This window comes from Copadichromis virginalis, linkage group LG8 (assembly GCF_057382275.1).
Source record: "Copadichromis virginalis isolate Kocher_CV1m ecotype Utaka linkage group LG8, C_Virginalis_male_GT1.1, whole genome shotgun sequence".
In the NCBI taxonomy this organism is placed as follows: domain Eukaryota; kingdom Metazoa; phylum Chordata; class Actinopteri; order Cichliformes; family Cichlidae; genus Copadichromis; species Copadichromis virginalis.
Window position 1 is genome coordinate 18,654,284 of NC_140625.1, and position 17,852 is coordinate 18,672,135.

Consider the following 17,852-nt stretch of genomic DNA (forward strand, 5'->3'; position numbering starts at 1 on the left):
AATTGGTAGGTCTATTTCTTTTTATATTCATAGGAATGGGAAAAGAAATCAACAACCTAAGGAAATCTTCATTGACCTTTGAAATTCAGAAGTTTATGTTGGTCTAGTCGCCCGTCACCACATTCTGACCCACCGAATGAGCAGACATTTTAATCAAGAACCTCCCTTCCCTTGGCCCTTCAACCAAACCATCACTTTGTCAAGACTATAATGAGCCACAGAGGCACACTTCGTGTTCTTGGATACCACTGGATTTAATCTTAAATTCAATGACTTTTTAAAGTTTGTTTCTATTTGCAAAGGGAGGAAAGTGATGAAGTAGCATTTTGGCCAGTGTAAGAAATGCATTAATGCTACGTTTAAACTTTGAAACGTTGAAATTAAAAACCACTGAAGAACGAGACAGAGGCCCCCTTACTAAATCAGCCGCTCTGTACACAGATTGTAGCTTGGTTCATATATGCTGGTAGCCAAGATGTAAATATATTTACACCATTATTCAGCCTTTGGGCTTGTATTGCTAGCTAAAAATGCACTTTTTATTCAAATAAAAATATACTGACAAAAATATGGGTTGATTTTTTTTTTTTTTTTTAAATGTATCATTTTGCTATAACAAGAATAAAGTCTTTACTTTTGTAAGGGGAAACATTTTTGTTTCCTTCCTTTAGTTTCAGATTCCTTCCCATCAATTCATTCAAAATGTACCTGCCATCTTCTCTTGAAATCCTCAATTATTTCACCCCTCACTGGAGTATAACTACCTTTTGTACATTTAGATTTAACAATATGAATGTACTTTTTTTTCCAAATGAACCTTGACCAGCTTAGTGGATTTGCGTGTAAAAATATGGAGCGTAATATTAAAAATGGAAACGGAGGGAGTGGGAGGACCTTCTTTTTGGTTATGTAAAGAAATAAAGTTGTGTCTATTATGCATTAAAAACATTAGCATCCTGACACTGATTAATAATATAAAAGCTTAAATCCTTTAAATACAAGAGAACCGTGTTGAGACATTTGCACAACAGTGAGCACAGTGACAACAATAATAACATACAAATGGATTCAGCAGTACAGACACTTGCTGACACTGTGTGAAACTGTAAACACTGAAGCAAAAAAACAAAGCAACATTAGATTTCCCTTTGCTCCATCGTCTACCTGCAAGCATCCTCGGTTCTTAAGTGTTCATATGCTCAGTGTATACTTTGTGTTTATAAGTGCAGGGCATGTCAGGGTGTATGTCTCCGACGGTGTAGTTTGTAGCGATGCAGAAGCTCCTGGTGGTTCTTCCTCTGTCTGCTCTTCCTCCTCAGACCAGCAGGTCTTGGAAGATCCCCTCTGGATGAAGACCTGCTGCTTCCTACAAACAAACCACACAACAAGTCATGACTTGTAACCAATTTACAGTTTAATTTATGAGCTTTTAATATGGGATCAAATGCTATATCAGGATATGTATATCTAAATCAGTTTGTCTTTGTTTTTGCACTTAAGTTTTGTAGAAGGATCACTGACGAAGCTATGAAAAGTATAAATTAAGGATATAAGGAAAGAAAACTTTCATGAATGTCACTGACTTCTTTCGCAGTGCGGCCCCTCATAGCCTTGGCACTGACAGCGAAAGCTCCCTTCTGACAAGATGCAGACCCCATTATTCATACATGGGTTAGGCTTGCACAGGTTTACAGGTTTCTTCACCTCTGAAAGGAAGGAATCAACACAAAGCAGCCAATTATTTTTCATGTTAAGTTTAAAATAAACTATCTTACATCTCTGAAAAGGCTAAGTGAAGGGAAAAGAAGAAAAACTGTGTTTGCAGATCAGTTTCACACAGTTCTTTATCAACAGAAAAGGAAAATAGTTTAGGAGGTTTGGTAAAAGACAAGTTCCCCTGCATCGTTACCTGAACACAGCATCTGCACCAGGACATCCTCAAAGTACTTGAGATCCTCGTAGGACGGCACTGAGATCATGTGCTCCTCTGCACCGGCAATCTGCATCAGCCTCTCCCTCTGGACATCGCCGATACCAACCACAAGCACTGAGACTCCATTTTCTCTTATCTTTTGAGCTGGTACGACAGCATCATCCCCACCGGTGCCGTCCGTCACCACTACTACAGCCTTGTTCACTCCCGGTCGTGCGCCATTAGCTATGGTGAGAACATTAGAGTGGATGTGCAGCAACGCCCCACCCGTCGAAGCCACTCCACCCACGTACTTGGCGTCACCTACAGCCTGAATGATGGAAGAACCAGTCTCATACGTGTCCAGCTTGAAAACAGTGGTGGCTCTCCTACTGTACGCCACAAGGGCCACTTGAGCCACGTCACGGTTGATGTCGAACTGGACGGTGACGCTGCGCACAAAGTTCTGCAGGGTGGCAAAGTTATCACGGCCCACACCACCTGAAGCATCCAGGGCAAACACCAGATCTACAGCTTGACCCAGACAACCTGGAAAAGAAAAGGAAACAAAAAAAGAATATGGATAGCTAATTTGATTTTTTTTGTGTGCAATAGTATCTGACCTAATAGTGGCATTAATGTTCCAACATATTCAGCACATCTATCAGATCAAGCACCTTGCGTATCCACGCTGCAGATCTTGGCCCTCAGCTCGGGGATCTTGGAAGCGAGCCTATCAGGTGATGAGTAGGTGAGGGTCCTCTGCAGATTTCCTGTGATGTTATTCAGCTGCTCCTTTAAGCTGTCAGGTCCCACTCCTATCAGGAAGATCTCTCTGTCTCGTGCATATTTGGACGGCTCAACCACCTCATCTGCGGCAGGAGTGGCGGTGAGCAGCACCACCACACGGGGAAGGTCGTCCGCGACATCGGCAAAGACCGGCGCGCTCATAAAGCCATGGCGGGTAACATAGCGGAGGGCCTGGCCCGTGTTTGTTTCACCACCAATTAGCTGAAGTGAGTACACAGCATTAAGAAGACTCCTCAGGTCTCCTTTGAACTTGCCAACCTGGGCCTCGACTCGTGGTTCCCCGCCAAACACCGCCAGGCCGACCTTGCTGGGACTGTTAGAGCCAATCACAGTCTGCAGGAAGCGCTTTAAGAAGGACTTCAGGCGGAGAAAGCCTTCCATGGTGAGTGTGGCAGAGCCCTCAAGCAGGAAGAGCAGGTCTACAGAGCAGTCCAGCAATAATGCAGGAGCTAAGAAGAAATGGATGGTTTGGTTAATTTGCTCTCTACGTTCAAGATCCGACATAGCCTTAGCATGTAGTCAGCAGCTTTGAGTGTACTGACCACAGTGTGGGTCTCCTCCGTAGCCAGGAGGACACACGCAGTGGTAGCCCTCTGAACCTTCTGATACACATGTTCCGCCATTCAGGCATGGCTGAGAATCACAGGGATCTACAGTGGAGAGAGAGATGAAGAGCGTGAGCTGCAGTTACCGCATCTCAGAGAAGTAAAAAGCGGCAAGACGAGGTTGTTACCCGGACAAATTGTTCTATGGCAGACTGTCTGGTGTCTCGTATAAACCTTGTTGTACCTGTAGAACACAAAATTCAAAATATTTTGTTAGCATTTAAAACAGTTGCTTCTAGATGGTGTGATGTGGGTAAGTTACTGACCCCCATAAGCCATTCTCTGATTTTCCCTATTAGGTAACAGAAACATATTACCTGAGCCCCAGCCATCAATTGATTCATATAATAAGTGGCCAGAGGCATTTTAGATCTCAGTTGGATTTGCCAGTCATGCGAATTGCTAGCACTCATCTAGACAGTTTCAGGTACTAGAAACAGCACACACCTTATTTCTTTTCTCTGCTTTTCCCTGAGTGTAATGGTCTACTTCCACTTGCCTCGGGCCATTTTGCTGTGGTAAAGTTGCAATGTTGTGTGAAATTAATTTTGTCAAAGGCCATTTTAATTTTGCCTGGGAGGGTCTGAAAGAATTACACTGCTGTAGCTTGTTTTGTATTAACACCCTCACACTGACACAGCACATTAACACATGGGAGTTACCCTGTTCCACTGCTGTCTTGTGGCTCATTGAGCAATGAGGGGGAAAAAAACACTGTTACACACTTAGATCCAATGCAACGTCCAAAACAGATCATATTAGGAAACTATACAGTGCTGTGCTAAAGTCCTGAGCCACCCCATGATCGTGTTGTCTCTACACAGACAACTTAGCATGCTGTACAGTTTCAGGTTAAAGAACTGTTAAAGAATTTAAGAAATCTGGATAAATAGGAGGACAAAAGAAGTAGTGACACATCTAAAAAACAAATAAACAACTATCTACAGCAGATGAGCCGTGTCAAGACTTTTGCACAGTACTGTATACTGCAGCTACGACATTTGAAAGTAAAACCTTTAAACACTTGCCTGTAGTAGGGACAGAGAGATGTGTATGGGGAATAGCCTTTGGAACCTTTCCAACACATGTAGTTCCCCTGCAGCTCTTTAACTGTCTCCAGTGTCTTCCTCTCACAGGGAAATGTCTCCATCCGACAGCCTGGAGAACAGGGTTGAGACAGGGGTTAGGAGGAGACTGGACACTGAGCAATGAGGGACTAGAAAAAAGGGGGTAGTGCAGCACAAAACAAGGATGTTAGAGAAAAGGATTCCCATTCACTTCTTTAACAAACAAGCACGAATAGTTGTCAGTGGAAAGTCCAACCTGCGGGTGTGGCGTTGCAGAAAGAAAACGTGCTCAGTGTTGTGTACAGGCCATTGACACCATCATGGAAATGCTCGGCGAGGAAAACGTGGCTCTCTGTTGGCTCACTGGCTAAAGCGTGAAGCTCCTCCCATCTGAAAACATATAGAGATGGCTTAGTATATAAAGAAATGTACACATACTTTAATGAATTATTATAGGGAAAGTTTATTGTGGAGCTGTCAAACATACTTGGGGTAGCGCAAGCCCACAGCAAACACAACCACGCCTGTGTCTTTGAGCTGAGCAGCTGCCAGCACCGAGTTGCCCTGAGATCTCCCATCTGACATCAGGATGACGATGCGAGGCACACTGGAAGAGTTACGGCCGCCTGGGAAACCCTTCCTGAGGATGTACTTCAGAGCCAGGCCTGTCTGGGTGCTGCCTCCCCTGTGGGTAGAGAATTCGGAAAAGCGAAATAGCAGGATTTCTGTGTTTTTGTTTGAAAAATACTGAGGAGTTAGAGCGCATGTACTGTACTACAGCAGATGTCAGCAAGGTCAATAAACTGCTGCATATCACAGCCAAAGTAAACTAAAGATTACATTTGGATGGATTTCTCTTTAAGTTCTTGGACTCTAAATGTATGTTGGCTGCGTTTCATCACCCCAGGCCTCGTGACACACATTTAAATCATTTTCGGTTTTGTTTTTGTTTAACATAAATGTCCATCCTTTCATTTTCAAAGTGTAGACACTGAGAAAAAGATCCTTTCCAGGTGACAGAGGACAGATGTGGTGAAACAAACGCTACAAGTGTCTTCCTCGCCAATCTAACCTCCTTAGAACAGATCTGTGTGAGCATATGCTCCACAAATATCTTCAAAATATTGAGACTAAGAAACTTGCGCTTCTTTGAACTACAATAATCTCAAACAACAATGTGAACAAAAACACATCTGCATTTAAAGCAGCTTTCAGTTGCTCCCTTGTCATCAAGCGTCACCAGCTAGGTCTGCACATTTGATTTGGCAGCATTTTATGCCAGATGCCATTTCTGGTGAAACACCACAGAGATTTGTGTCGCCTGCTGAACTTGAACCGCAACCTTTTGCTTGCCAAATGAATGTGTTAAGCACTTAACTACATGACTTTTACTGGTAATAATCAGAGGTTAAAGTGGGCTGGAGCAATTAGTTTCAAAGCAGCCACTGAAACGTTTTTGACTGAAATTGTAATTTTAATTTTAGATGTAATGTCCTAATTCAGAGTTTCTGAGAGATTGGATCAATTATGATGATTAGCTGAACTGGCCGAATGGAATATGACAATTTCGCGTCATTAAAGGTTGCATGAAAATACGGGCAATTTATTGTAGTTTTCAGAACTAGAATAAAGTTTACAGTGATGTGCTATATTGGAGTGATCAGTTTACTGTAATAATACATCAAAGGTAACAGATAATACTTTTTTTGCTACTTTAATCACTGGTAATAATGATAATAATGCAATAAATCCAATAAAAATGCATAAAGTTCTCTAACATTTCCAAAGTTGCTATAACATTTCTACTGATGTTGAGTCAGTCGCTACATTAATTCATTTTGTGGTAATGTGACTGGTTATAGGTTTCAATTCTATGTACCCACTTCAAACCAGCTGGTGGGTCAAACTGTTACTTCCACATTGTGAACAACACACACACACACACACGGTCAAATTACCATCCTCTTCCTCGGTTTATGCACTTATCCAATATCCAGTGACCACCTGTGGAGGGCCTCTAATCTGAAATTAATTTGTTTTCCTTTTCAGGGAGCATTTGGTGCTACTTAGCCACATGTGTGCATGTGTATGTGTTTTGCTGTCAGCATAGTTTAAGGGATTTATAAAATATAAGATGAGGACAAGAAAATGTTGCCAGTCTGGATATGTTCGACCTAATTCTATCACCTTTTTTATTCATTTACTCTTGGATTTGTTTTCTTAAACATGACAGTCTGGTTTTAAAAACATAGAAAAAGGCATGCCTCCAACAGGGACATACCATTTTGTTAGCACTAGGTCTTTTTTTCAGCTGTCAAAATAGATGAACTACTGAATCTTCTGTGGCAAATATAACACACGCATACAGTTTTGTAATCTCAGTCTGCACTAACAGCATCTTGCACTTCCAGGCCGGTTGATAACAATGTAAACGCTAGAAGAAAAAATAAAGAGGACGCCTGCCAATGTAGGCTCTCTGTTTTCCAAATCAAAGAAAGCTGTGAGCCACAAATGTTTTGACTCCATCCTTAGAAGTGTTGCTTGCTAATTAAAATCTTAAAATAATGTCGCCTGCTTCTCCAGTGAGCGCAGATGATTTAAAACAGTTAATTTCATAATGGATGTCAAAAAAACCCTGTTTAGACACATTTTCCACATTTCTTTAAAGCTTTCATTTATGTCCCGGATCCTTCATAGTTATAACTCATTAATATACAAAACCAAACTTAAGTTAAAGGCTTGAGTTCACATATTGAGCTACTCGTGCTCAGATGGCAGCAGAGACACACCTGTAAGAAATGCTCTTTATCTGCTTCTTCAGCTCCTGCTTGGTGGAGTATGAGTCCAGGGTAAACTCAAGCCGAGGAGTTGAGCCAAACTGAATTAAACCAACTCGCACCTGCACAGGGAGAAATTACAAGAGCACTGACTGACAGGATGCGAAGACGGCGAGAGACAAGAGATCAACCCAAACCTTATCTGCTCCGATGTCTAGTGCTTGACAGAGTTTGATCGCATAGTGTTTGGACCTCTCGAAGCTGCCTTTCCCAACGCTGTAGGAACCATCCATGAGGAAGAGGATATCCATGACTGCTGAGCACTGCATCACTTCCCATTAAAGCAAACACACACAGAATAATTCACACAGAGGGTACAGACGAAGATGGGTCAATAGGTCCAAACTCATTCACTAGCTTCCCCACATTCCTGTATTATATTGGTTTTCCTGGCTGGGTATCAAATGGACCGTTGCAGACAAAAATAGTATCTAGACATAATAAGAGAAAACAAACTCTGCATGTCAAAGCTCATTTTATTTTCTTATATTTTCCCTTTCACACATTAAACTACTACCAAGCGAAAAGCTTTCTCTCTCTTTCATGCACGTTTGTACTTGCTGGGTGCATCAGCTGATTATGAACAGAGCCATTAGGGGCACATTACACGTGCAGCGTGTGTCATCTGTCTGTCATTTGAGTCATCTGCTTATAGAAAAGTCACATACACCACTGACACAGACCACCAACTTCTAAGTATTTCTGTCTCACAACTTGTTATCCATTTCTGATTTAGGCTCTCTGGCTCATTTACTGTGTGCTGCTCAGCTGACTTACATCCAGTTACAGGCATGCAGGTTGACATCATGACCAAGCATGTCACAACAATTCCTAGCAACAACCCTCATGTGAAAAAAAACATTGATTCAGTAGATTGTAAAACTACCTTTAGCAGCAGTAACTTGAAGTAATTTTTTGTAAGAATTTATCTGTCTTTTACGTGATTGTGGAAGTATTTTGGCTCATTATTGTTAACAGCATTCCTCCGGTTCATTAAAATTTGCTTATTCACAGCTTGAGGGTTTGTCTGGGCCACTTAACTCATTCACTGCCATTGACGTCTATAGACGTCAATTGAAAAACTTACGTTGACTGCCATTGACGTCTATAGACGTCAATTACGTTTTTCAATGGGAGGGGCTAGAATACAACCTCGGGCAACTTGAAAAACTGAAGCCCACCAGCAGTAAAAGTAGACCTGCAAGGAGGTGCAGGGTTTGCGCACGTAAGGGATTGCGCAGTGAAACAAAAATGTGGTGCAAGTCTTGTTGTGTGCCCTTGCATCCCGGAAAGTGTTATAATGATTACCACACAAAAGTGAATTTATTCATTGTGAATAAATGTTTCACTATGTACATTTTATTTTTTCATATATTTGTAAATAAATTGTTTTGATAAAACATAACCTTTCTCAGTGTTATTTCTGTTTTATAGAAGTGAAAAACTATTTTATATGTTAGAGGTGTCACAAAGCAAGAAATATTAGTGTCAAAGGCACTTTTCTGCTTGAAATGTATTTTTCACAAAAAGCTCGTTTTCTCCCTTTTTTTGGTCAAAACAGGCATTTTTGGTGGAACCCACCTCTCTTCTACAGCTGATTACTAAAGAATGGAAAATGGTAGAAACAAGCTTTTTTTTGGATGAAAGAAGAGAGTCTGTTCTTCATTTTGGTAGGTTCAGCGTTTATATGATCATAACACACAGTTTTCTGTGGCTCTTCAAAAATGAGTAAAAATGCTCAAAAACCCTGGCAGTGGGGAGTTACCTGATTTGAAAATGGCTGGCAGTGAATGAGTTAAGTGTCTTGATTCTCTTGTTTTTAGCCATTCTGTTGTAGATTCTGCTGTTCTATTGATCTTTATCTTGCTGCATGACCCAATTTGGACCAAACATTACCTGTTGGACAGATGGCCTCACATTAGGCTGAATACTTTGAGTCACTGACTCATGGTTGAGTCGATGACTACAAGGTACCCTGGTCTTATGGCAGCAAAGCAATCCTAAATCATCACCCCTTCACCTCTGAGTTTGACATGTGGCAAGAGATGTTTGTGCATTGTGCATTATGACCAAACATCTCCACTTTGGTCTCATCTGTTTAGATGCAAACCTAAGCTGTGCTGTCATGTTCTTATTAGTGACAGGCACCTTTTATCTAGCAACCCTTCCAAAAAAAAACATACTTGTTGTGTCTTTTTGTAATTGTGATATCATGAACTTTAACATTTAACATGCTAACTGAAGCCTGTAGAATGTGAGATATAGTTCTCTGGTTTTATACAGTTTCTAAGAGGATTGCGCAGCCAGATCTTAGGTTGAATTTGCTGGGCATCAACACACACCTGAATGCTCCAAACCACAGAACTGCCAAAACTGCTGCTTTTACAGAGGTGACCCCTGATGATCAAAAAGTCAAGCGCCTGGCTGCTACTTACCTATGGAAGCAGTGCTTCGTTTTTCACATGACTGTACATTTTATGTGTTAACCATTTTGTAAGGTACTCACTTTCTCCTGCAGAGTTGATTTTCACAATGTTCTCATGGCTGGTTTGAATCTCCTGCACAGAGGTGCCGTGCTGAACTAGCAGGCACCAACAACACAGAGAGCAGTCACATATTTACTCAGTCTTTATTTATTCACCTACAGTCACTAGAGGTGGGAATCACCATACATCCCACGATACGATATTATCACAATACTTAACGCACGATACGATATTATTGCAATTTTTTAAAATATTTTGCGATATTCAGATTCTGTACATAAAGGTTTATCAATATTCATTTTATCTAATATCAAAGTCTCGCACTCAGTCTTTCTCTCATTTCAGTCAGTTTTATTGTTGACAAACTGAACTGTTTGTATTACAGTCTAGTCCAACTTAACTGAATGCAACCATCTGGTACAATTATAGCTATTCTGAACTATGCAATATGAAAACTATGCAGCCCCTTCAGCAACTGAAGAATTTGAAAGTAAATTAAAACAAAATATAATTTTACATTAAATAAAAAAAGTTTTAAACTTAATTAAAATAAAACATGTCTTAAATTAAAATAAGTAAACTGTCATGTTTATTGCTGCCAAAAAACAGTTAAACACATTTGGACAGTGAAGGAATGTCAGGACTCTTGCTCAGAAAAAGGATCAACATGCTCTGAAGTCAGAGCACAAAAACCTTTTTTGTAACAAAATATCGATTTCTGCTGTCCCTGTATCGATACATTATTAGCAAACAAAATATCACGATATTACACAGTATCGATTTTTCCCCCACCCCTAACAGTCACAGTAAATTTACATATGAAGCACTAACCTATGAGAGAGAGGCCAAAATAACTTGGAATAAATTAGAAATAGGTGAAACGTGGCTTATCACACATTTAACTGATTTTCTAAATGTGTCTAGACTACTGTAATCTAAAAGAACATATTCAAGCTTAAAACATTTAGGGTCCGGATCTCCACAAGGTTTCAAACACTTATAAATTATCATTGCAATTTCAATTTGTTTATATCTTAGTTTTAGTTGGATCCTCACCAGCTCCCATTAAAAGTCACAATTTTTCATCAGTTTCAGATTCACAAAATACTTCATATAAAAAAAACCATGCTCTGACCTGTAGACCATTACTCTTCATGTTAACTTTATTTATTATCATTGTTCAGACATCCTATAGAGCCGTGAGAAAAGAAAAATAACCAATAAATTGGATGCTTTCCCTAAAGCCAAAATAGACTCCCACATGAGCCCTATTCTAATGGATAATTGAGTATTTCAAGCTAATGTGAGCAGACAAGTGAAGAAAACCATTCTTTCGCTCCATTCAGTCAAAGGACGCTCTTCTATTCAGGCACACGTACGGCTCAGAGGAGAGCAAGGACATGTTTTCGTGTGAACATGGCTTTTTGTCCGACAGAGGCATTTGTTCGGCACAGAGAAGGGAGCACTTGAGTGATTTTACAAACGTGCGTTGCCACGCTGAACAGATTCCACATCTGAATACCACAGTGCTTCTTTTCAGTTAGAAAGAAAGTGTGAGTTCGTCCTCCCGTAATGCTTCAGGCTGTCTGTGTCTTGCTGATTTAGTGCCTGCACATCAGCTAAAACAGGTGATAAAAAGTCAAACGAGCCGAACGATAAAGCGCAACCGAAAACATCAAAGAAAGGTTGCACGTACAAAAGTTTGATGGGATTATTTAGTGCCGACATTGGCTTTGTCCTCATATTTTGCACTCATATTTCTGTCACTGATGTTGTCCGGTGAGAGGCGAGGAGAAAAATACTGGCTGACATTGATTTTTTTTCTTTTAAACATAATTTTTTGGGCCTTTTTGCCTTTGTTAGATTGGCGAAGGGAAGAATAGACAGTTGGATAGTAAGGTAGGTGGTTTGATTCCTGGCTTCTCCAGTCTGCATTATAAAAGTATCCTTGGGCAAGACGCTGAACTCCAAGTTACTTTCCGATATATACATGTGTGTAAATGTTAGAAGAGAAAGAACTTGCATGAATACGGCATGTTGTATAAAGCGCTTTGAATGCTCAAGAAGGGCATGAACTAGTTTGCAGAGAATACTGTTCTTCCAGAGGAAAGAAGGGAACCAGCTTAAGTCAGGGTGTCAAGACTTTCGCAAACTCAGCACTAACCTTGAGTCCTTTTTATTATTTTTGACAACCTTTGTTTAAATCTGATTTCTTTGCAGGCTGCCACGGATGATTAATGGTGAAATGCAACATGCATTTAGCAAAAGACACGTCAGTGGTTGTAAAAAAAATAAAGGGAAAGTATGCAACATATAAATAATAAAACCAATTCAATATTTTATTGTTAAATTTTGAGCACAACTAAAACTCTGAAGTGGCAATAATATCATTTTTTAAAGCTCATGACTTTATTTTTTTTTCTTCAACCATTCATTCATAGGAGTAAAGGCCTTCATCGGGTCATGAAACATTAAGCACAACACTAATAATTAAAGAAACCTACCACCTGCAAACCAGACCTCTGCTCTCCGACCTCTCCACAATCCTGACCCTTTCAGCTTCCTCGAATTCCAACAACGCCGCAGCCCCAAAGCACTCCTGACAGTGGACGTTTAGGTTCTTGGCAAGCGGCATTTTCACGGTCAGTGTGGGGCCCACAGTGCTCTGAACAAAACATCTATCTGTTCAGCCGAGCGACTCTAGCAGAATGACTGTATCTTTAATGTGTGTGAAAGACGATTTAGCAGAAAAATCAGGAACAAGATAATAAATGTAAACCCTGCAGCTGAAGGGTTGATGTCAATTGGCATCAATCCCACGAGATCAACACAATATCTCCCTGAAATCAGAAAAATAACAGGGATTAGCCTGCCCCTATCTGTGGAATTCAATTTGACAGGCTGGATTACATGGATATCTTGCACTGAAACATGTTATCTGTGTTGTCAGCAGGGCATAAACTTGGGCCTTAAATGTTCTCACAAGCACCAACACAATGAACATTTTCAACACTATATTTACAAGAACATTAAACTTTTCCTGAGCAAAAACAACCATAACCATCAGTACATACCTAATATTAGCATTTATTTCCAATGCTAACCCTGACACAGCGCTGTATCCACTGACTTTTATTTACAAAGCATCCATAATGCGCAAGCAGATATTCCAAAATAGTACTTAAAACACTCCTCCCACTAATGGCTCTGAGGCACAGAAGGCAAAACAGTAATAAAATCAATAAACCGACCTTGAAAAAGCAGCACAGTTAAGAGGGAGGAGAGGCAGATATGAAAGTTCATCCTGGGACGCCTGGAACGACAACAAAAGGGACACTTAGCCAGAATGCAAAGTAAAAGCACTAAAATGCACATATATCTGGGGGGGTTTTCTTGTTCACGAGTGAAAGTCTTCTGTTATTCTCAAGGTGAAAAAAACTTTAGCAATATAATCCATCAGACAGACAAAATGTCAGAGACACTGGCAAAGGAGCCAGAAATTGTGAGAAAGGTTTTTTTGTGAGCCGTTTTTGTGTTATACGGAAAACCACTTAAGCCTTGACACAATTCAGGAAATGTGCTATAGTGCTAGCCAAGGGACATGAGGACAAGTCTGTGTAACCCTACCAAGTAAAAATGAAAAAGTCATCAGCAACAGGGCACAACTACATTCGATCAGGGGGGCCAGGGGGTAAGTAACCCAAGACTGACTGCACTGTTACCATATTTTCATAGCTAAGTGTAGCTAAGTGGTTGAACTTTGGCCTTTCAAAGAGTGTCCATAGAGAAAAACCAGGGTGGTTGCAAAAACTTTTTAAAATATTTTCATACTATGCCTTAATAATTTTTCCTCAAACCTGATGCTGGGATCTACCTTTACTCTCATCAAGTTCACCATTCTCAGTGTGGGAATGACCCTAAACGTCCAGACATAATTTAGGAGAATTTAGAAGCTCTGTTTTGGTATTATTACCCTGGGAAAAGTGGCCTAACAGCATAATGTTGCCCTCAGGCAACAAACCACTAAATTCTATTTTGGTTATTAAATTAAAACAAAATCCAATACACTTCTTCAGATATTCGTCTACACGCCCAGAATTTTTTATTTAGTTATTTCAACTAATTCTACAGTGTAATAATCAAAAACACATGTGCCATTCTGAGAGACAGGACAAAACAGCTGAGCATCGTTTAAAAGCTACAGGCTACCGGAAAATTGTTGCTGACCATGTCCGTCCCCTTAAGACCACAGTCTCCCCATGTCGCAAAGCTCAGATCAAACTGGATCCTTGAATATAACAATACTCAGCACACATAACTGTACTCAACTGGCCTCCAGAGTCACCAGCTCTTAATTCAGAAAAGAACCTTTGGGATGTGGTGGAGCGAGAGATTCACATCGTGGATATACAGCTAACAAATGTGAAGCAACTGCATCATGCAATTGCTGCACATTTATTTAAGTGGGTCTAAGCCAGTACCAGCCAGGTATACCTAATAAAGTGGCCAGTGAACGTAACTCACTTAACAAAGGTATCTTGATACCAGCATGTATACATATAAGTGTTTTGTCTGGGTTAAAAAGAATCCCATACGTTCCAAATAAAGCTCTTCAAGCAGGAGGGGGGGGGGATTCCAACAAGATACGAGCTATGTAAATATGTGTGTTTGAGAGTGTAATCCATGTTTACCACAGTGGTCACCCAGGAGCTGGGATACCAGAATATGCTGACATAGCCCCACGGCCATCTACAAACCCACTGATTATGATTTGATTACACATGCCAACTGTTAAGCAAGCATACAACCTGACCTCAGGTTAGCCGCACCATTACAATGACAGTCACATGTTGTGACTGTTTGATACACATACAATGTTAAGGGGGATGCATATAATATCTGATTAACTCTGGGAGCTGATAAGCAGGGCTAAAATATCCTTCCTGTGGCTGAAAAGACTGTGTGTGGTCCAACAGGTATGCATATTATAGAGACTAATATTTCCCTAGAAAGTAACCTTATACGGGCATTCCTTTCTTATGGGGACAAAACACAACACTCCTTAAAGGCAGTGGCCTTTAAAGTAAAGACTGCTTTAAGATTAGCAGTTCTAATTAATGTTAGAGCACATTTAAACAACTCAGTGTAAGTTAATGTTATATCCAATTAAATCATGGTTATATAATTGTGTGTGGACTTGCTCCAACAAAAGCCCACTATGCCTGTGGGATCTGACATTTTTGTGGGGACCAAAATGCTGGATCCCAAAAGCTTACATAGCTGGCCGAAGGTTAATACTTGACTTTAGGTATTCAGTAATGACATCTATGGTTAGGGTAAGGGGGCGTGGCATGTATTATGTAAGTGACAGGTCCCCACAAAGATAGCCGTACTAAAATATGTGTATCTGTGTATAGGTAGACCAGAGAAACCCTCTGTACAGGTAAAGCCGCGTGTATTTCTGAGACAGGGATGTGATTGTGTGCAGGATGGAGCCCCTCTTTAAGAGGAGTCTGTGTGTCTGTGATACAGATCTGCAGAGCTGACATGGTGTGGCTGTCTGAGAAGGCACGTGCTGATAAACATCAAGAAAAAGCCATTGATGCTCATTTTGTGCACTCGCTGGTACGTCTTGCTGACAACAGATTTCATTACTTCCACGGGGGTGCAGCTTAGAGCGCCCATGCTTGCACAGGGAAGCAGCCGACCATGCCGGCATATAAAAGACACTTTTACAGTAAACGTGTGTAGTGCGCACACCTGTCTCAAAATTGGCTTCTTCTTCACAAGCATTCCTGCCCTCCCCGAGTCTGCGTGCCAGCGAACAGCTTCTCAGCTGTCTGCTCTGGAATAGTGGTTCCAGCTAAATGAGCAAAACTGCACAGATCAGCCTGTCAGGGGAGTGAAAAGCTAATTAAAGTGCTACACTCTCCTAACCTAATGTCTTTCATATTTCTTATGTGAATGGGATGATTAACCCATAAAATATTAGCGCTCAATTTCAGTGGTAAAATAATGGAGGAAGAGGAAGGGCCAAGTCAAGCTTTCCCACCAAACTGTATGCTTGGTGGTAAATTGCCTTCATGCTGTATAATTAGAAAGGAGCACCAGTTTTTGAACAAGCTTCATAGAAACGGCAGAGATCTTGTAACCTGTACTTGGGAGTGAGTGTGTTACTCTAAGAAACATCCTGACAGTGTAAATCATTTTAGGGTGACTCACCTGAAACAGCTGCTTTAAAAACAGCAGAGAGCAAATGTGAAAAACTGTGCAGCACGGCAGTGATTAAAAGCCACAAAATGCTTTGGTATGTACCCACTGTAGTGATGTGTTGCTCTAACAAGTCGGAAACCACACACAGACAGACAGAGGATGCAGTCTCTGATGGGATTTTGAGGCAGCTTATCATCAGTTCCCAGTTAATCAAGCTAAATAAGATTATTGTTTAGAATAATTTGCAGCAAATCCAGTTTGTGCAAATAAGAACTCATTTTATTTTATTTTTTATGTTGTGTGTCATTGAGTTTATTGATACACACTCTGACAAGCCAGATCATTAGGTACACACTTTGCCAGTTTCTGCCCCTAGATTACTTAATTCTTTGTGGCACAGATTCCAAGGTGCCACAAGCATTCCCTAAGAGATTTTGGCCCATACTGGCATTTTAGCACAGCTGCTGCAGATTTGTTGGATACATATCTCTCATTCCTCCACATCCCAAAAGGTGTTCTACTGGATAGAGATTTGGTGACTGTGAGAAACCAGTTTGAGTGATTTGAGCTTTGTCATCCTGCTGGAAGAAGCCATCAGAAGATGGGTACACTGGGGCCATAAAGCGATAGACATGGTCAACAACAGGTAGGTTACTGCATTTAAATGATGCTCAGTTTGTACTTAGGGGCCCAAAGTGTGTCAAGAAAATATCCCCAACATCATTACACCAACAGCAGTTTGAACATATAACACAAGGCAGGAAGGACCCATGCTTTCATATTGTTTAAATGCTGACCCTTCCAAATATCACAGCAAAAATTGAGACTTATCAGTCGAGATATTTCCCAATTTTCTGTTGTCCAATTGTGATGACCATGTGCAAATGTGTGATCTTCTGCTGCTGTTGCCCAAGAGATGCTCTTCGGCACACCTTGGTTTTAACAACTAGTTATTTACTGTAGTTTTCCTATCATTTTAAAGCAATTTATTGCACCCATCTCCTTCAAGATTTATTATCGTGCATACCTTTGCTATACCAAGTGGTTATCTGTTGCCTTTGTATCAGCTTGAAGCAGTAGAGCACCTTTGGCTTCACTCTGTAAACACTGCAGGGAAATGTCAGGTGATTTGAGCTTCAGGAGGCTCCTTTGACCACTTCTACATGTCGAAATACTCTGAGCTGCTTCTGTGTGATTGGCTCATTAGATATTCGTGTTGGGGGGGGAATTAAGGTGCACCTTACAAATTTAGCGGGGAATATATTCAAATGCCTGGGATAAAAACGTCGCTAAATTATTAGCATTATTTAACGGTAGCAGAGTTTACAGCGGTGGGTTAAATGTGTTTAATTTTCCCTCTGGCCTGAACCTCTAGTCAAGTCTGTCCACACCTGGTCACTGTTCCGCGTATGGCAGGTTTAAAGTCAGGTACAAGGTCCTAGCATGCTAACATTACAGTCAAAAATGGAAAGGCAGGTTTCGTCAGTATGCATAACCCAAGTGGTATTCCTTAAACCTTTTAAGCAATCTCGTAAATTCCTTTAGGTTACATTAAAAAAAAAAAAATCATTGTACAGTAACTTGTTAACTCAAACAGCAAACTTACTAAACTGCTACAGAAAGTCAACCGTCACCAGCACATCCAAACCCACGCACCGATAAATCGTCTCCTCGCCGACCGCAGATTTTTCTCCTTTAAGCTGGAGCGCGTCTTCCGCAGACCGGTCCTCTCCGTCCTAACACCACCTTGTTTCCGCACTGATTTGATTTAATGAGGCGCTTTGCCTCCGACCAGAGAGGGAGCTGCGACCCCACCTACCCGACATGCCTATCCCTGAGGTACCTGCACAGGTGAGTACTTCACATGACCTCCTCCCATCTCCAACAGGTACGAAAACGGAGTGGCTTAGATAGTTTTACAT

At 40.9% G+C, this 17,852-nt stretch overlaps 2 protein-coding genes across 5 annotated transcripts in view; one reads left to right on the forward strand and one right to left on the reverse strand.

Annotated features, from left to right (window-relative positions):
- The window catches only part of afap1l2 (actin filament associated protein 1-like 2), a 48,680-nt gene extending 48,004 nt beyond the window's left edge, over positions 1 to 676 (forward strand). For all 3 annotated transcript variants that reach the window (XM_085466288.1, XM_085466289.1, XM_085466291.1), the window contains one exon: positions 34 to 676. In XM_085466288.1, the coding sequence (XP_085322414.1) occupies positions 34 to 60 (27 nt within the window). In that variant the 3' untranslated portion in view covers positions 61 to 676. The remainder of the gene's footprint in view (positions 1 to 33) is intronic.
- On the reverse strand, positions 163 to 17,816 carry vwa2 (von Willebrand factor A domain containing 2). 2 transcript variants are annotated; one of them, XM_085466293.1, is made up of 14 exons: positions 17,587 to 17,816; positions 12,969 to 13,030; positions 9,738 to 9,812; positions 7,369 to 7,502; positions 7,184 to 7,293; positions 4,882 to 5,079; positions 4,651 to 4,784; positions 4,356 to 4,485; positions 3,456 to 3,511; positions 3,265 to 3,372; positions 2,590 to 3,171; positions 1,910 to 2,461; positions 1,584 to 1,706; positions 163 to 1,366 (listed from the first exon to the last, which is right to left on the reverse strand). In XM_085466293.1, exons 2-14 carry the CDS (start codon positions 13,018 to 13,020, stop codon positions 1,236 to 1,238), a joined length of 2,385 nt encoding a protein of 794 aa, XP_085322419.1. In that variant the 5' UTR covers positions 13,021 to 13,030; positions 17,587 to 17,816; the 3' UTR covers positions 163 to 1,235. The 2 variants fall into 2 exon arrangements, with proteins under 2 accessions (XP_085322419.1, XP_085322418.1); XM_085466292.1 differs by having other exon boundaries at positions 17,537 to 17,816.
- Between the last annotated feature and the right edge of the window lie 36 nt (positions 17,817 to 17,852).